This window comes from Pistacia vera, unplaced genomic scaffold (genome assembly GCF_008641045.1).
Source record: "Pistacia vera cultivar Batoury unplaced genomic scaffold, PisVer_v2 Contig539, whole genome shotgun sequence".
NCBI classification, from domain to species: domain Eukaryota; kingdom Viridiplantae; phylum Streptophyta; class Magnoliopsida; order Sapindales; family Anacardiaceae; genus Pistacia; species Pistacia vera.
In genome coordinates this window covers 788,494-809,006 of record NW_022196378.1, presented here as the reverse complement: position 1 = coordinate 809,006, position 20,513 = coordinate 788,494, and the positions used below count along the sequence as shown (strand labels likewise).

The window sequence follows — 20,513 nt, the reverse complement described above, 5'->3', positions numbered from 1 at the left end:
TAAAGCCGAGAAGAAGAAGAAAAGAGAGGAGAGAAAGAAGAAAAGAAAGAAAAGAGAGAGAAGAGAGAAAGAAAAGAAAGAAATTAGAGAAAGATGAAATCAAAAGAGAAGGGGGACGAGCCGAGAGAATGCGATGGTGGTGGTGGGACAATGAGGTCATCAACGAGCAATTCTGGCGATCGGAAAGATTAAAGGAAGATTTATCAAATATGAGGTAAGTGAAAGTTTATTATTTCCCTTTTTGGTGATTATTGGCTCAACTGATTTGAAAACCTCTTTGATTTGTGTTGTTTATGATTAGGTTCTAAGTGCTTGAAAATCAAATTGAAATTTCAAGATTAGTTGCAGTGATTTAAAGATGAGAAGAACATATATTTGATTCTTAAACCAAAATTGGTTAAAGATATGATTTTTGATATAAGGGTTTACTGTGCAAAAATCTAACCATTTGGAACACAAAGAAATTTCTACATGCTTTAAGTGTTTATTTGAAGCTCAAATCTAGATATGTTGTTTTAGACTTCTTGAGGAGTGTTTGGAAATTTATTTCACCCAAAAGTTCAAAGTATTGGATTTTCTATAGATTTTTGAAGTTTGCCTTGGAATTCTGGAATTTTCGTTTTCTATAGAACATGTATTTTTAGTAAATGATTTGACACATCTATTGTTATCCGGATTGAATAATTTTAAATTCTGGTGAATCTCGGATGTGTCTTGTTTTATTCTAGAAAGTTGCATGAGGTCGATTAAGGATTAAATTGATATTAATTTTATAAGTCAATAACCTCAATTCTGGAAATAGTTGGCAGTTTTGAAAAGGTGGAAAGAAAATTTTGTTTTAAATAGTTTTTGGTTCTGGAATGGCTTGAGGAAATTATGGGAACGACATATGTGCGTTTAGATGCCCCATTAAATTTATAGTTTGTTTGAGTGAGCAAAGTATTTACAAAAAAACCTAGAGTGATCATTGTTCGATTATGAGACAGCTTTTGTTAAAGGATGTTTAGTTAATCTTTTGGTGTTTAAGAGAAATCTAGTCGATTGGTGGGCTAATGGTTTGGCTGGATTGGTCGGGAAAATGTATATTCATATCGGAGTGTGGTTGATATATACATATTTATGTATGGGTGAATGGTCTTTGTAAACCAAGTTGTGCATGTTTGTACTATATTTGATTATATGTTGGTGTATGAAAGAGAAATTCTATATTTTGGAATTAAGGTATTGACATGCATGTACGAAATGGTGTATAGTTTAATGTTTATGCCAAGAATGAAGTTATGGATGGATTGTATGTTGGAATGGGTCATTGTTGTGGGAAAATCAAGTCAATTTTTGGGAAGGGCTAGTATCTTTGAAATTGAATGGAGGAGTAGATATGAAATGAGTAATGTTGATGTGCGGTTCTAACACCAACTAATCAACACGTGCTCAACGTTAATTGGTCAAGAGACACACGTGATTGGATAGAAAATACGAAATAAATGCAATGAGAGCTTTTAAAGTGGTTCGGTGCTAAGGTAGCAAGTCCTACGTCCACTGATTGTATTAATATTGTGGGTTAGGTGCAACAGCGGACGACTTACAAATGATTAGGAAAAGTAAATACAAAGTTTTTCAGAGAGAGAGAGAGTTCGAGTGTAAAATGGCCGAATCCCTTAATGAAGGGGTCTTCCTCTTTTTATAACGAGATGAATGCATGTAATCATCATTAAATCCATGGGGTGGTGCGAATGTCAGGACATAATCGGCTTTACGTCCTATGCCCACTTCCCAAGCTGATTTCACGTGATTTGGAGCAGGGAAATGGACACGTGGGAGCTCATAGCGTTTGGCAGACCTGACATGCGCTTACCGTTCTGAGGGAGCAGGTCACACTTCATCACGTGACTCCCACGTCAACCCTTGATTTTCCAGGCAAACAGTAAGACTAGTGGAAATAAAATAGTTGATGAAATTAAATGATCTTGGCTGATTTTGAATGTTGGTTGATTATATGTGGAATGTTGAGTTTTAATTGTTAAGGTGAAATGAAACAAGAGCAAGCGGAGATGAAAATTGAAATGAGACGTATAAAGAGCTTGCTCACCTAGCTTTGAAACAAAATTAGGGTAGTACAAATTAACTAATGTTTAATTTCATAGTTTTACTTTTAATATTTGTAATATTTCATATAAGTTTACAAGGTCAAAGGCAAACAATTGAAAAATCTCAAGAGGATCGGTAAGATTATTTTTTATGAAGATGTATACTTGGCATATACGAATACGTTTTTCCTTAGTTATTATTTTGTTTTGAATTTTCATTGCATCCATTTGGTGTTGCAGATTGTAAAAACATCCCCCACAAAACTAAATGCAAGTTGCTTTATGGAAGGGGCTAATGAACTAGTAGCTGAATAAAGTTTTTCTTCAAATGTTCTAGAAGCACTTGTTCATCCTATTCCTTTGGACCTAATGCTATGAGAGTGGATTGATATAGCCAAGGTATCTACGTTTTTGTGGAGGCCTGCATCAGAAATGTTTCTATGAAGATGTTGTGGGTAGTACAGTTGCTTGGCCTGGACAAAGTTGTCATGGCTTTTCCAAACTATTTTTAGGTAACTTCTTTCCATTATCTTGTCACTTTTAGGAGCTGTTGGTAATGATAGATTTGGAGATAAGTTTGTTGATTTTGCATTCTTATTGATACTTTCGGTTCTGTAACATGATTAAGAAAAATGAAAGGGAAAACATGAATAACACCTCATTTTGAAGATATGGTAATATTGATAGATCATTTAAACTTGCCTAGTGGAAATTTTTAGGATTAGTCATTGTGAAGTTGGAGATTTAAATATGTTCTTTTCCTCCTTGTTTTACTTAATTATTTACGGTGCTTTGGTTCTCACCTTCTTGAATTTGCAATATATGTGAGGCGTCCTTGAGATACTATATATTTCCAAAATATAAGATACTTATGATTTTTGTTCAATGGTTTGGTAGGTTGTGAAAATCAAAGACTTTTTTGTAAAAATGGTAGCGCATCGAAATTGAAGATGATATATTTGGTGGTTTTGTTGATAAATTTTTTGAATGATTGGAAAGTATTAATATTGTTCATGTAATTTTCCAATCATCTAGGTATTATAATGTAAAGAATGATGGGTTCCTATTTGTTAGATATATATAAAGTTTTTTGTATATGAAGGCTTTATATGTTAAAAATTTGACATAATATATGTGTGATTGTATTATGTGGGGACCAAAGTAGATCTTTTCATACTATTCAAAGAAATATATAATACAAGAGAAGAGTTAGGAAGATAACAAATGATCCTAAAGCTAAGGATACAACTCAGATACAATCAAATTTACATTTGAAATATTCAAAAATTAAATAACTAAACTAACTAAGGATAATAGCAAGTATAACAACTGTCATCTAATATGGCCCCTCAAGATAGGCCACGGGATGAGAGGCCATCTTGACTTTGAGAGACTAAAATTTTTGAATGAGGCAATGACTTTGTAAGAGCATCTGCAAGTGATCGTCAGTGGAGACATGAGCCACGCGAAGAGAACACTGTTTGGACATGATCCCGAATAAAATGAAAGTATATTGCAACATGCTTCATCCTTGAGTGGAACACGAGATTATAGTACAACTGAGTAGCTCCAATATATCTCCAATTGATGGTTGATGCATATATTGAGATAATTGTTAACCGCATAGGAGATGTCTAGATGGTGCAGAGACAAGTATTGCATACGCCAACAACAGAGTGATATTCAGTAAGATTTGGAAGAGGTGTACTTGGTGGTAAACTGATTGGAGACTAGTAGGCAACAGTGTGGAAACTGGTTTAGCACCTGTCATGTTAGTCTGAGTGAGGAGATCCATAATGTACAGCAGCGTTGGACAGTAAAATCCCATGATTGTGAGAGTACTTCACCCAAGAAATATGAAAGAGACCGAGATCTTTGAGGGAAAACTATTGAGCAAGACAATCAATAAAAATAATGACGAGAGTAGGACTATCACCTATAGGATGATATCATCAACACGTACTAGGAGATAGAGAATATTAGTGCCAGTGTGAGAACGAACAATGAAGTGTCAGCATGAGAATTCTAAAGCCAACGACAAGAAGAAATTGGCACAACTCATGGTACCAAGCTCAGCGCAGTTAAGGCAAATGGCTTTATGAAGCTTGTAAAATATGTTGGATGATAAGAATCAATGAAGCCCATGGTTGGGCCATATGAACATCTTTGATAGATGACCTGTAGAAATGCATTATTGACATTAATTATTGAAGAGGCCCACCATGACTAACAGCAATGCTAAAAACAAGCCTCGCAATAGTGGTTACAAACGACTAAATGTTTTATAATAGTTAACATCGAGTTATTGATGGAAACCTTTGGCTACAAGAAGAGCTTTAAACATGTTAATAGAACCATCACAATGTCCTTTAATACGAAATATCCATTTACATCCAACAATATTGGAGGCAGTGATAAGAGATACAAGCTCCCACGTCCCATTTTGAACTAGAGCATCATACTCTTTAGACATGGCCCGACGCCAATTAAGATCTTTGAGGGCTTAGGTCACAATGGTGGGTTCAATGGCGGAGGTGATGTTAAGGTGAGCGTGAAGGTTAAGTTTTCTTAGTGGCTTATGAATGTTGTTTTTAGATCCGGTTATCATGCGATATGGGTTAGGAGGTGAAGAAGCTTGGTGTATTTGTGTGGGGTTGTTAAGTTGTTGGGTTGATTGTTGGTTGCAGGCTTGGGTTGTTGGTGTTGAAGGAGGATTGTGTTGATTAGGTTCCAATACTGTAGTCAAGGGTAAAGGGATTGGTGGTGATGAAGGTAGGGGGGTGCTGATGTAGGATCAGTACATGTTGGAATCTCTTGTGGGCGCACATTAGATGAGGTAGTAGTTACCGACTGTGAATGACTAGGAAATTTAACAGTTATTATTGGAGGAACCCATGAACCAATGGTAGTGGAATCAGGATGTGATAGATGATCATATAGAGATGTGTATGGAAAAATGGATTCTACAAATTGGACATGACGTGAAATGAATATTGTTTTGGAAGATGGTTCAAAACACAAATAAGCACTTTGAGATAACAAATACCCAAGAAAAATGCAAGGTTCGGAGCAAGCATCAAGTTTATGGGAGGAATATGGTCGAAGCCAAGGATAACATAAACACCCGAAAATCTTAAGTTTGGAGTAGTACCAAAAATTAATTCATAAGGTGAGGAAAAGTCAAGTGTATTAGTTGGCATTCTATTGATTAAATAGACAGTTGTAGCAAAAGCATGGGACCAAAAAATTAATGGAAGAGAAGCATGTAAAAGTAATGTGAGGCCAGTTTCAACTATGTGACGATGATGTCTTTCTAAATAGCCATTATGTTCAGCTGTATGTGGTGGAGTAGTGAGATAAGAAATGTCATTTGTAGCTAGATAATCTTTAAGGCCCTTATATTCACCCCCATTATCTGAGTATAGTGTGAGAATCTTGGTTTGAAAATGATTTTCCACAATGGCTTTAAAGCATATAAAAATATCTTCAACCTCAAAACTTATTTTTTTTTTAATGGGTAAAACCAGATATATTTGGTAAAATGATCAACAAAAATGATATGATATTTGAAACCATCATGCAAAAGAACATGAGAAGTTCATACATTAGAAAAAATAATTTCAAGAGGTTTTGAGGAGACAAGAGATGAAGTAGAAAATGGTAGCTTATGACTCTTATTGTAATAACATGCATTACATTAAAAAATCTTTGGATAAAGGAGATGACAAATCTAAATGATAATAAAAAATAATATGCTTTAAAACGGGAAACGCTAGATGTCCTAATCTATGATGCCAATTTGAGAAGGTGGTTTTGACACTTGAAAAGGCAAGAATTGGAGAGCATTACTTGATAGTCGGCCACTCATACACACCATCCTTAGTGTTGCCCTGCACAAGAAATGCCCCCGTATGAAGATCCTTCACCTGAAAAGAAGTTGGTAAGAACTCAACAAAGACATTATTGGTGGTGCAAAATTGAGAAAATGAAATTAGGTTCTTTTTAATGTTTGGCACCCAAAGGACATCATTCAATTTAAAGGAAGTGTTAGGGGTGAAAAGAGAAGTTGAACCAATGTGAGTGATGGAAAGACCCGTGCCATCGCTAATCATAACATCATCGGAGCTAGTGTAAGGTGCATAAAGAGATAAGTTACTCAAGTCCGTTATGACATGATGAGATGCACCACTGTCAAGAAGCCAAGTTGGATTGTTAAAGGCAACATTAGCAACAAAGTGAGCCCGAGGTTGCCAAGGTGTTGTTAGAGTACTTGGCGGCGGTGTAGATCCTATGTTGGATGGTTGAATTGGCACCAATTGGAATGACGAGCATCGCTTGGCTGTGTGTCCTTGAATACCACAAATCCAGCAATGGCCCAAGTAAAGGCGTGGCGGTAGGCAATTGCCATAGGGTGGTGTGCTAGAATTTGTAGTCATTAGAGGATGGGTATTGGAATTGGGTGACGAACGCCAGCCAATGTTGCCAGGAGGAATTGGACACCAATTATTGTGTTTTGCAAGCGTCGGTTTGTGTTGGTCCTGTTTGTTGGATTGGCAGTGGCGGGAAAATTAGCAGATTCCTTTGTTTTTCCTTGAAGAGAAGCTTCAAATGTTGGAAGTTTCTCATGAAATTCATCAAATGAGATGGGGTTATCATGAGCTTGAACAACATTGACCAATTCTTTATAATCATCTCCTAGCCCATCTAGAATTTTCTTGGTAAGATCTTCCGCATCCATTGGTGCACCAAGTATAGCAAGTTCATCTACACAAGCTTTAACTAAGTGAAGGAAGTTTGTAATATTTATAATACCTTTGGTAGTATTTTTTAGAAGAGTTGAGATGGTTTTGCCATACGTGTTGGCCAATATGGTCCATGCTTTTTGTGATGTTTTGGCTTTGGCAACAAATGAAATGATTGTAGAAGAAAGTGAGTCAATGAGAGCATTCAGGATGAGTTGATCTTGGCAAACCCATCTATCGTAGGCAGGATTTGGTGTTGTTGAGTTATTTGCAATTAGATTGACAAGTGGACAAGGCTTGGATCCATCGATATATCCAAGAAGATCATACCCGATAAAGAGAGCTTGGAACTAAAGCTTCCAAGAGGCATAGTTGCTAGGAGTGAGTTTGAGTGGAGCTTGAGCAGAGGTGTTTATGGTGATGAGTTGAAATTCATTGGTGTGGAGAGTGGTTGAGTTCGCTGGAGGGGTGGTTGTGATTGTGGGATTGGTTTGAGTGGTCCTTGTGGCTATTGAAGAAAGAAGGGAAAAAACAGAAAAAAGAATTTTTTTTTTTTCAACGAAAAAGAAAATACTCTACTACCATGTGATTGTATTATGTTGTGGGACCAAAGTCAGATCTTTTCATTATTATTCAGGGGGCGTTTGGTTGGAGGTAATGTAGGATTACTAGAGTTATATCATCGTATATTACTTGATTACCACGTTTGGTTGTCAAGTAATATAAGATTCCGATAATCTTTAAATACCAATAGTAGTTACTATTAGTAATATTGGAGGTAATCTGATTACCTCTATTTTCTTAGGTATTCTAAGATTACCAGAGTAATCTTTTTTTTGTTACAATTCTATCCCTGATTAATAAAATTTTAAGACAATAATGCCCTTATTTTTAAATTTATTTACATGAATATGGATTTTACTATTTCACCCTAATTAATTAACTTTTTTGACAAAATTATCCTTGAATTCAAAACAAATTGTAGCCCATCCAAGCACACCACCCCCACCCACCTGCCGCCGGCAACCATCACCGTGGCCAGCCACCGGAACGGCGCACAGAAGGCTAAAAATGGTTGTCGTGCGCCAATATGGCCATTTCTGACCAGATTTGTCAAGTCTGGCCATTTTCGGCCAAATCTTTGGCCAAAAATGGTCATACGGCGCACGGAGGCCATTTCCTACCTTTCATGCACCGTTAGGTTGCCGGTGGCCTGCGGTGTGGTTGCCGGCGGCCGACAGCGGCTGGGTTGATGGGGGTGCTTTGTTGATTTTCCAAACTTTTATTATGGGGTTGTTTTTGCTAAGTTTTTAAATGCAGAGGGTTATAATAATCAATATTAAAAATAATATTTAATTAGAGGACAATTCAGTAATTTAAATAACATACCCACCAATTTATTCCTCCCAACCAAACATATTAACATAATATATCCACCAATTAACCAAACACATTTTCCTAAGGATTCCCAGTAATCTTCAAGGTAATCTAACTTTTCAGTAATCCAACATTCCCTGAACCAAACGCCCCCTCAAAGAAATATATATTACAAGAGAAGAGTTAAAAAGATAACAAAAGATCCTAAAGTTAAGGATATAGCTTAGATACAATCAGATTTACATTTGAAATATTCAAAAATTAAATAACAAACTAACTAAAGGATAATAAAACTAACTAAAGTATAATAGCAAGTATAACCGTTGTCATCTAATAATATGAAGCTTTTTATATATGAAAGTTTATTAATGAAATGTGTTTTTAAAAAATTTATCTTCAGATTTATAAAATTGTTTCAAATAAGATTAGTATATCATTATTTATAATTTGTAACAACTATAATAGTATTTATATATGTTATACAAGATACATATATTAACTTATCTGCAATATTTTAACAATGTTATGAAAAACCTATCTACAACATTTTAAAAATGTTATAAATTTCTTATCTATAATATTTTAAGGATGTTACAAAAAACTAACCTATAAAAATTTAAGAATGTTACGAATAACTAATTTATAGCACTTATAGAATGTAACATAAAATCATTTGCAACTATGATTAAGTGTTATAATATGCTTAATAATAGCATTTTATTGTACTTGTTGAAAGTTCATTTTATAACTTTCAATAAGTACAACAAAATAATTAGTAATGACACTTTTTAAGTGTTATGAAAGCCTCATTTTTTTTATGTTACTGTAGAATAATTTTATTGTAGCGCCTAATAAATACTCCCTCCGTTTTTTTTTAAGTGTCGTTTTGAGGATGTCATTTTTTTTTAAAATAAGTGTCGCTTGTCTTGTCTGATCTTTACTCTCCACTTTTTTGCGATGGCCCACATGTCCTCTCTCTCTTTCTCTGCTCTGTGTGTCTGCCTCAACTCTCAACTTTTTTGCGATGGCCCACATCTCCTCTCTCTCTCTTTCTCTGCTCTATGTGTCTCTCTCTCCACTTTTTTGTATGCCCACGCCTCCTCTCTCTTTTTGTTTACATTAAAAAAATCAGAGTATAAAAAAGTGTGCAATTAACCAAAACGTCATTTATTTGGAAACGGAGGGAGTATCATCTAACGTTTTTCACAATTAATAGCTATCTAACATCTCTCTAACAAATAAGATCTTTTTAGTTACAAAGCCTATTATTTGGGCCACATATGAGTTTTACATTGGGCTTGAAAAAAAATATTAAGCTAGGTTTTAGTTGATAAATCCAAATATTATTGGGCCCAAATCAAGTTTAATATTCAAAAGTATACATAAAAGAAAGTTGGATGTTAATTAAATACAAGGGAAAAATCCTGGACTTTGTGTGGATTTGAAGGAAAGTTGAGATGATTAGTGCGTGGTCACAGTGTACAAGAAACTTTTTTATAATCACATGAGCATGATATTTTTGAAATTCAAACAGGATTTGAATGAAAAAATCAATCAGTGTACAATGTATAAATATATACAATAACACTACGGACACCGAACTATTAGTATCGAATTTTTGTACCGGCCTATGTGTAATGCGTCTTTCCATTTTTTTACAATTTTTTTTCTAGTGAACGGCCTTCCAAAAAATTTGGACGATCGTTCACTCACATGGACACTCGTCCATATTCGAGGGACGGGCGTCCATATAATATTGACGCTCGTCCCTATTAAAATAAAATTAAAAAATTTGTAAAACTTTGGGAACGGCCGTCCCTTATGTTTGGACGGGCGTTCCTATTTACGTCCTATAAAAAAAAAAAAAAAAAAAGCTTGGATGGGCGTTGGTTTCTACAAATTAAAGAAAAACTTTGGACGATTCTTCTGATTCCAGCTGCAACTCAACCCTTCTCAACCTCCATGCTGCTTCCTTCTTCTGTGCTGCCCAAGCACGATGCCCTTTTCCAACACTCTGCAGCAGTCTACCAGCTCAGATACAAATATGCTCTGAAATCCATGGCTGAAATAGCACGGATTCTTCAGCGCCATGATCAAGTTGCACAAAAAATAGCAAAACAGTAAGTCTTATTTAGTGTGTCTCTGTGAACGTCTGGAAGAAAGGGAGAGAGAGAGAGACCTCCTTGACTAAATCCACATACAAACACATTTTTGGATCTGTTCCAGTAGCTACTTCCTTGTTATCATTGCATGCACATTCTGAACTGCTTTGAGCATACCAGGTTCATCTTTCGGTGAATTCTGAGGGTCATAAACAAAAAACTCAAATGAATATCTGAACAAATTATCAATATCCAATAGAGGATCAGACAACTAGTCACGTTAAAGCTCTCTCCTCTAAGAAATTTCTAAGCATTTACGTGGGATAATATTATATATAAATTAAATCCAAAATAAAATATAAAAAAAATGGGTTGGCATCATCAAAGTGGTCTCTCCTTCGTTGTATTTGTGTTGCTTTTCAGTAGTTTTATCTTACAACTCATCGGCTTTCAACGTCTCCAACATCTCCTTCGATGAAGGTTACTCTCATCTCTTGTGCGAAGGCAATCTCGTTCGCTCCCGATGGTCTCGGCTTTCAACTTCATCGGCTTTCAACGTCTCCACAACTAAATAAATGTATAAATTGATACATTTATTTAGTTTTTACAGTGAATTTTTTTATCAAATTTACACCTCTCTCCAATACATGGTATCACCCAAACAACCCAATATAATTCTTCTGCCAAATCACGTAAGGGCAATCTGGTGGTTGCCGATGAAGTTGATTGATACATTTTTACTACATTATCTTCTAGAAATTGATTGATTGGATTGTGGACTGGTTTACTGTGATGACCTTCTCATCTTCGAATAAACCATTAATTCATTTATAAATTAGTTGCAGTTTGAACTATATACTCATCATCCAGTTATGAGGGGTCGGGAAAGTATTCAGTATTCGATTCAGTAATCGTATATGTATATGTAATGTGGTCTATTCATTATTCAGGAAAGTAGTTCGCTTTCTTTCTTTCTTTCACAACTTCCACTTTATTAATCCACAAGTACACAATTGAAAGAGATGATATATTACTCAAGAAGGACTAAAGTTGCATACTGTTAATAATTAATAATATAAAATATATATTGCACTTGCAACAAAAAATATGAATTATATATAACTAAAAGAACTAGATAGAGAGTTATATTTCAGTAGTAAAACTCTATAAGAAAATTACAAAAATATAACTTAGGAAAAGAGTGTGCAATATAAATTAGTTAAAAAGCATTGGAGTGATTAAGAAATAAGAATGTGAGTGAGTGATCCTAAATGAAAGAGATAGTTGTCCACTATGGAAATGGAACTGTGATTGTGGACCTGATGTTCTTCATTCCAACGGCAGGACTGTGTCTGTTGAGCCTACTCTTTGTTTCATTCACTTGTATCTGCACTTCTTCTAATTACTATCTCATGTCATGGGCTTTATCATGGCCTCCTTCACCTACACAATATTTTGTATTAACTTGTTCTATCTTAAACAATACAAAAAAAGAGAGAAGAAGAAGAACCTCAGCTTTGAATTGAGATTCTTTTTCTTTTTCTTTATTATTATTCTTCTTCTTACGAGACACAGCTGCAAAACATTTTTAATTTCTAATTCTCAGTACCTCTATCACCACCATCATCTTTCAATTTTTTTTTTTTTAACTCTTACTACAACAACTTTTATTATTCTGTCCTAATTAAGATTGGATCATGTAACTTGTCCAAAATATAACTACCAATGGAGATCAATTCACCAATTTTAATGTTATCAGATACCATTTCACCAACAAGATATTCTAAAAGTTATGAATGATTTTGATCCAAGAGAATCAATTCTTCTTTTGAAATAAAAGACATACAACATACTTAAAATACATTGGATCTAACTTGCACAAATCTGATACAAAAAGTCCTCCGACGAATAGCTAAACTCATACATCGGCTTTGCAAAAGAAAACTAGAAATTAACTACATAAACACAATGGCTTCCCCAACTATTCGCTACCTTATTTATGTTATCTATGAGCCTCATGAGCTTTAGGTGGTGAAGTTAGGAATAGTAGCCTGAGGCTCCGTAGCCTTGGCCGCTGGAGCCGGCTCAACAGCGGGCGACGGCTCCACCGGAGTTCCTAGAAGCTCATTAGGCAAATCAGGAATACCCTTCAAGTAAAAAGTATAAAACAACTTAAAAGGAAACACAAGCTGCTGCAATTTTACTTGTCCATAAACACCCTCAAAAATTCCAGACCCACCAGTCACCGCCAAGTAGGTGTCTTCATAAGTCAAATAAGGTCCTTGAACTGAGATGTGGCCGTAGTCCCCGAAGTAGAAGCTGTAAATGGCTTCGTAACGATCACCCTTTTTCTCCGGCACGTGTTGGATCAACACACATAAGCCTGCGGTGACGCCTAAACGCTTTTGTAAGTCTCCGCTGTAAAGCTTGTTGGTGAATGGGACAAGATCACCTAGTGCGCTCACTTCTTTTTTACTTAGTTTTAAAACTGCTGGGCTTCCTCGATCTCGTTCGTTGATTTCATAGACAAACAATTCTTGAACTTTAGCTGAAAAAAGAAATTCAATAAGTGATCTTCACGGTAATAATTAGTTTAAAATTAGTTTAAAGAGAAACTTACTGGGAGTAGGAGGATCGCGCTGGGGGTTTGATTTGTTGAAGAAGAAAGCTGTAGTGGAGATGTTCTTGGAGCTTGATCTAGAGGGTGAGAAATGTTTGAGTTTGAGGTTTTGAGAAGAAAAAGAGTATTTCTGAGAGAGATTGAGAGCTAGGAGGGATTGGTTATGGGAGGATCTAGGATTGAAGAGCTTGAGGGAAGAAAAGGTCTTGAGAGAGGTTGCAGAAGCCATTGATTGATTTGGTAAAGTTAGGTTTGATAAGAGATGGAGAAGGTTGAAGATGGACGGAGAGATGAAAGTGGAGCATATTAATACAAGAGTGTTGTACTATTATTATAAAGTTTATGTTGATGAGCACGTGGGGTTTTCTTTTTGTTTATTGAAAGGAAAAAGAGAAATGTACGGTGGAAATTTGTAGATCAAAGATTAAAAACCCGTATGATTTGCATTTTCAATAGGAGCATGATTCACATTAGCATAAAGAATGGTCGGCGTCAATGAGACTTGGTATGGTGGTCTTCATGTGGCTCTTTTGTTAAATATGCAAAACAGGTTGTCCTCATTTTCATATTGGACAACATTTTCTTGATATCAATAAAGGGTACTTTTCTTACTTCACAAAACATATGTTATTTTATATCTTCCACCATCCAATCACAGTTTTTAGAGGAAAGGTGTTTCACATTGTTTATTAGCACTAATTAGTTTTGCAATAATTTAAGATTAAAATTAAATAGCCGCCTATTTATCAAATAAAATAAGCTATAAGAGAGTATTCATCTTCATTAGTTTGTAGAAATATATAAATGCTCTTGATAATTATCTTAAAAATATACAACAGATTCTGGATAATACGTCGATGCAAGCAAACCTTTGCGAAGACATTTCAAAGGCATTAGGTTTAGGTTACATTGCAACGTGCAATAAAAAATAAAAAATAAAATAAATAAAACTGTGGAGTGTGGACTAAAGACATGTGCTTCTTGTAATTTTAGTTGCTACAAAGCCGGTGCTTACTTGGGGGTCAACTTACGAAACCGGTTGGAAAACAGGTGGAAATTTCACATATTCTACTCTGTCGCCATTGCTTTCATATTTTATTTATTTTCACTGAAAAGGAATCCAAGAAGTGCAAAACCCAAATTAATCATCGAATAATGCAGTACATAACTTGTGATCTGACAAGATCCAAATATAACTACCTGTTAATGCTGCCATGACTTATTAACCTTTTATTATATATAACATTGTCCTTTTCATCAAAAACCTATTTTGCACGCATACTCTTTTGAATTTAGATTTTGGAATATTGATTTAAAACAAAATAAGTGAGGGTTTAATGAATATTCTTGTTACAAAACTAGGTTTATGTTCTAGTGAATGGGAAGGAAAGCAACCTCACTTGACTCATTCAACCACTGCGGTAAACACAATCTAAGCTTTTTCCAAGCAAAAAACAATCAAAAGAGACTGTTTTAAAATAAAAGGGCATAATCATCAACCTTGAACCATTTCAAAACTTAAATGAGCTGAATGGATGGAAGCTGCTCCGCATTCTTCACTATGTATGTACAGTTTTGAATAATAGGGCCAAAAAATTAGATGTATCCAAAAAGGAAAAAAAAAAATTTAACACTGTGTTAAAATTTCAGCGCCAGTTCTAGTAATTAAAATGGTATGCTCAAACTGAGCAGCAGGGCTGCCATCAGCTGTCAAAGTTGTCCAATTGTCAGGCCAAGTTACACACTCGATGCTTCCCATTGTAAGAATTGGTTCTGCAATAAGATTTCAAATGAATTATAGTATCTGTTTCATTGCGTCATCATCACAACATTTTATGGTATTTTTTATTAAGAATTTAAGATAGTCCAAAACCTGATTGTTGTCTACTCCAAATTACATTAACTAACCCTCAACCCAGTTTCACTTCTCATCTTAACAATAAAAAAAATTAATAGTTCCGCCAACTCATAGCTCACTTTTTTGGAACAGTTCTCATCACCCAACAAATCCTACCTTGACTAGCAGTTAGCAAGGGAAAAGTCGAAAGGAGCACCTCTACTGCCCATAAAAATCTAACATAATTACCACCCAGAGCAATTTATTTCAGATGGGTCTGGGTTGACAAGTTTGACATGAGCTTTGCCAGTCTAACCTGAATAAAAGTTGGGAATCATGTATAATCGAAATGCCTCCTGGATTCCCAGGAAAGAAAGAAATGCACTCACCAATTGTAAAAGTTTGACCTTCAACCATGCAACCAGGTTTCTCGTTGCCTGTCAAATAATTAATAATTACATTCAGAAGACCTTTGGTACAATAATCACTACTAATACAAAAGATAATTTAACAGCATATTACTTAAGTTATCAGCAAACCTAAGTATCCTTCGGAAGTAAAAAATTAAAAAAGAAAAAGTCAAAAACAGTAAGATATAAGTCCACTATTGTTCAAATGTCATGCATGTCTAAACATCTAAGAACAGTTTAAACTTTGACTGATAATCTGTAAATGTTTAAACTTGAAAAAAATTGATTAGCAAAATAATTGGGGGATCCTTACGATTATGTAATATGATCGGCTCAGAATGAAATACTGTCCCTACACCATGGCCAACAAAACGCTCCACTACACCAAAACCATATTTCTCAGCATGCTCACTGAGACAATGATCCATTTAAATTGTTAAGAACAAGTATAACAGTTGACAATTGCATCATGTTAGTATTCATCAGTTCATCCAAAGAATTACACATTAAAGCAAGATAACAATGTACCAGAAAACTCATCCTCAATCAGATAAGCAAGAAACATATCTATGAATGTTATAAATGAATAAGATGATCTGCCTTTTGGATTCAGCAACTGCTACACCACCTTAAAATTTCAATTTATGCAGGAAATACTTCTACCAAATAACTCCCTTTTACGTAACTAAGTTTTTAAGTTATGATGTCAAAAAATTGCAAAGGAGTTGGTTGAAATAAATAGGATAAAATAATTTTTTTGCATTTTCTAGGAAATGTAGACAATAGTGTTTTAAATTATTATTGAGAGGATACCAAAGAGAATGGTATTAATGTGAGAAAAATGAGAGACACAGGAGTGATCAGAAATCACCTAGTGATGATGGATCTCCCTAAGTATCACACTACAAATTTCGTCTCCAACCCTGTTCTGATTAACAATTGCCATCTGTACCATAGCTTTTCTGGTAAAATTTTGCTGCTGTGTATCATCTATAAAAATGTTTTGTCCGGACATTTTCTCAAAAAAAAAGAGAAATTATACCTGATTCTCTTTCCGATTTTCTTGAAATTAGCGCCATCTTTACAAACAGCTATGCCTTTCTCCAAGCACTCTTCAGTTACCTATCACAAGGTAACAATGTAAAAAACATCCAAATAAAATTAACAGTGAAGTGCAAAGCAAAACTTGAAGATTATGTATGCCATTTGTAATCATGTATATATAAATAAAAATTACAGAAAAAGCAAAGAAGAACGTGTACAACTAACAGCAGAGTACAGACAGATATTTAAAGTTTTTCAAATAAGTTTAACATCGTGACAGTTAGTTGAGACAAACCGAATTAATAGTTATCCTTCCAAGAATCAACAAAAAATTACCTTCACAAGGTGTTTAAGTGCATCACTGACATTGCCACAAAAAAAGGTCTTTGATGTGTCTCCATGATAACCCTACAAAAGGAAGCTCATTTCATACAGAGAATAATAAGCTTTACACTCTTCAAATTCTGAAACTCCTCTAAGCCATGAAACTACAGAGTTAGATTACACGATTCATATCTCAGAAAGATTAAGTATTTAAGGAGCGTATTTTCTTCCTGTGAAATTTTGTTCAAGAGAACGGTTAGGATATTTTAAGTGAATGAGGCACCAAAATACATGCTGGCTAAGAAGATCAGCCAACCATAATATGGCAACATAAAAATCCTGAACAAAGAATCAATTACATTATATTACTAATTCTTTACAGTTCTAATCATTCTCAATGTCACTTATTTCCCCCCTCAGATAATCCAATGCCATTGTAGCTTATAAATACATATACTGACATGGATCCCATTGATGATCAAATTAGTAATCACTATATACAAAGAGATGATAACCAACTTGATGTGTCAGGCAGTCAACACTAAGCATTCAGACAATATTTCAAGCATATTCATAAACAAGCTAGGATAAAAGTAATTAAGAACATACATTTAAATAGACTGTCACGTCAATGTTTATTATGTCACCATCCTGTAAACAGAACAAATCAGTAACGATGATATATGTACTTGTCATACAATAAACAAATAGGTACACAACAGACCTGTAGTTGGCGAGAATCTGGTATTCCATGACACATGCACTCATTAACAGATGTACAGACACTCTTGGGGAATCCTCCATAACCAAGAGGTGAAGGATAAGCACCAGCCTCTATGATCATTTGGTGCACTGCTTTGTCAATTTCATTTGTCGTCACTGATGGCTGATAAGATTTAAAAAAATATGTAACTGAAGTATCAATAATATATCAGGTTAAGAGTTCAAGGATCAAATGTCTAAGAGGAAAACATGCAATGGTTAAATCAGAACATACTAACACTACTATTTACCCAAAATAAAAAAAAAAAAAATTATTCCTAGATGTGGATGATCAAGAAAGAAGTGCATGCTAATTCTTTGATCCTGAAAACAGAAACTTTTAACTCGCAACGTCTTTTCTGCTTCCAGAGAGAACAATAGAAGTCTCCAAATCAAAATTAAGAAATTTTTTACATGAACACTAAAAAAAAAAATCTAGAAGATGGAAGCTTTCGTAGATGCTGCATATACACTTAAGCCCCTGAACGTGGCTTATCCCTCAGTGACATATTCAACCGGATGATTCATTGCATATCCAGACCAGCTAAAGTTACTTTAATTAGACAGTTTTCATGAAAAAATCCAATTCTTGATTTGTTTTGTACTCAAATAATTACATGATATAGCAATTCTTACCCTAACCAAAGTTCCTGCATAGTTTAAGACTCGAGCAGCAAGTTCACATGCAGCCCTCATCTTAGTGATGCCTTCAGAATCGTGAATCTGGTGCTCAGGGGAAAGTTCTGGCAGTATATTTGAACTTAGATAAGGAGGCTTTGGTATGTGATCAGGCACAGGTAAACGAGGTGATACCTTTCCGCGCCTCAAAGGCGGCCTTTTCCTAAATTTTGGTTTACTTTGAAGCTCACGTTCTCTTCAGATGACGAACAATCAATCAATGAGGCAAATATAGAACAATAGAACCACATACACAGATGCCACACTTTCCAAAAAAAAAACAGATTCATAATATTGAGATACAACTTAGGTGATGACACAAAAAAAAAGCACATAAATGATTTTAAATCCTTATATTTTTATGAAAGCACTTTAATTACAACCTTAATCCTAATCCAAAAGCACTTAGATGGAGGGAGAAGTTTCAACTTCAATTATTTAGAAGCTAATACAATCAACATGAATTTATGAGGAGTACATGTCCAGTTTCCCTAAATATGCTTGCTTTACATGGAACCACAAACCAAAAACCTATTCATTGTTTTAAAACTCAAAGCCCTTTAGTTAGAACCTGTGGATTGAGTAGCCAGAGCATAGAAGTGCCTTAGGTTATCTGTTTCTTGCTTCTCCAAAATATCCTTTCTCTTTCTATTTATCTATACAAGAAACTAATACTCATTTTTTAAGAGCAACACTACACATTGTGGACATGTCATTGCAAGAAAAATATGAAAAATGAAGAGTATATGTAATTTTCAACAGAGAAACTATTTTTTTTTTTTTTTTTTAACACAAAAGGTATTAGAGAGTATTATCCATAAAAATGTGTTCGCTTGGGTGGTCTTAAAAATAGTTTACGGATATAAACTTAAAAACTAGTTCAAATTTAAAAACAAGGAAAAAGTTATTATTATTTGTTTTTTCTGCTTTCATAGTATTTAAATCCAAGTTATATCTAAGTAGAACTTGTATTTTAATATTTAAAAAAAAAAATAAAAAATTCAAATCACCTACCAAACAAATTGTATTAAAGCTAATGAAATCCTTCGGTGATGTTCTTCTGCATACTAATTTAAATACAATCCATTTAAATTCTTCAATATCCCCAAGATGACAATTAAAGCTTTTATAAGACAAAATTATGGAGAGTTATCTCCGTGTCACTAATTAAATTTATCGTTAACACTATATGAAATGGTTAGTATATACCTCCTTATTCTCATCGCCTCCTCCAAACCAGATATCTTCCTGGAATGGACGACAAGTTTCTTTTGTGAAAATGATTGTTTACCTGAATTGAACAAAGCATAATTAGCATTTAATTAGACATTAATTTAGCAGCAAAAGTAATAGAGTGACAGACAGACAGACCAGAGAGAGTAGAGACAGAGAAGGTGAGAGGAGCTCCCATGAAAAGAGTTGACTTCGAGTTTGAATTTGAAGATTCTCCATGTAAGAAGGAAGATGAGCCATGTGAAAGTGAAGCTGCCAATGCCATTCTCGGTATACTCAGAGAGTGAAGTAGAACAAGAAGAAGATAACAAAAGAAAAAGGACTTCGCGTCATTCGAACAAAAAAAAAGGATTTTGTGTAAACATGGGCTGGGCTAGTCAACCAGAGTCCATGGGCTTATTTAAAGGTGCACGAACCCAGTAGCACTTTGAAATATAAAACCTTCTGCTATGGGCTAATTAGAAAAGGCCCAAATAGTTGGGCTTTGCCTCCACAAAGTAACAGAGGATTTGGGTTTGATCACGGCCCGAAATAAAGAGTGGTGTTATTTAAACTCTATAGAAAATACTAAAGAAGAGTTTTTTGAATGACCCTGAAATTGTGGTAATTATCAAATTAACCCAGTATTTATCCCAAGGCAATGTATAATGAAATCTGAAAATAAAGAAATAAAATTAGTCAAATTACGTATTATGTTATTTGATTAAGATGGCAATAAATACATGAAGGAAATAGATGTGACAAAGTGTTTAAAGTTTGACTAATTTTAGAATGCCAAAATTAAAACATGGAGTGAAAATGATATTGATTTATACCCAAATCACATAATAATATTAGTCAAAGGAGGCCTAATTTTCTCAGAGATAAACATGCAGGATAATTGAAAGTTTGAAGTTTGAACACATGCATATTCTTCTTCTTCTAGAGAAAGTCGTCTACGGCTGTGCTCAAATTGCATGGACACTTGCCCAATTACAGCTGCGAACTCAATTTAATGTCGTCGACAATCAACATATTTCAGGTTGATTATTCTTGTGATGAAAATATCCAAACTGTCTCATTAATTTTGAACCACCCAACAGTTGACATAATTAAGCATTTATAGAGAGAAACTTGTGAAGACATCTTCCAGTCAAATCAAAGTAATTAAGAAAATATCATGCACATTCGTGGTTCTGCCTCCGCCTTGAACGCGTCTTGTTTTAAATTAATATTATTGTCGGCTTCCAAAATTGGTTAATGGGTTTGACATTTCTCATTAGATTAGCAGATATGTTATGTGCGTCACACATTACTG

The 20,513-nt window shown here is 34.6% G+C and overlaps 2 protein-coding genes across 3 annotated transcripts; both read right to left on the bottom strand.

Annotated features, from left to right (window-relative positions):
- Positions 1-12,108: 12,108 nt before the first annotated feature.
- LOC116107479 (allene oxide cyclase, chloroplastic-like) lies at positions 12,109-13,242 on the bottom strand. The gene is made up of 2 exons (XM_031393742.1): positions 12,929-13,242; positions 12,109-12,856 (listed from the first exon to the last, which is right to left on the bottom strand). Exons 1-2 carry the CDS (start codon positions 13,155-13,157, stop codon positions 12,333-12,335), a joined length of 753 nt encoding a protein of 250 aa, XP_031249602.1. The 5' UTR covers positions 13,158-13,242; the 3' UTR covers positions 12,109-12,332.
- Positions 13,243-14,257: 1,015 nt separating this feature from the next.
- On the bottom strand, positions 14,258-19,527 carry LOC116107534 (methionine aminopeptidase 1B, chloroplastic). Of its 2 annotated transcripts, none has more exons than XM_031393807.1 (10): positions 19,355-19,527; positions 19,193-19,274; positions 17,942-18,179; positions 17,268-17,429; positions 17,153-17,194; positions 16,556-16,627; positions 16,218-16,297; positions 15,489-15,586; positions 15,155-15,202; positions 14,258-14,701 (listed from the first exon to the last, which is right to left on the bottom strand). In XM_031393807.1, exons 1-10 carry the CDS (start codon positions 19,479-19,481, stop codon positions 14,556-14,558), a joined length of 1,095 nt encoding a protein of 364 aa, XP_031249667.1. In that variant the 5' UTR covers positions 19,482-19,527; the 3' UTR covers positions 14,258-14,555. The 2 variants fall into 2 exon arrangements, 1 of the variants encoding a protein (XP_031249667.1); XR_004124477.1 differs by lacking the exon at positions 14,258-14,701 and adding an exon at positions 16,047-16,121 and having other exon boundaries at positions 15,183-15,202.
- Positions 19,528-20,513: the final 986 nt, after the last annotated feature.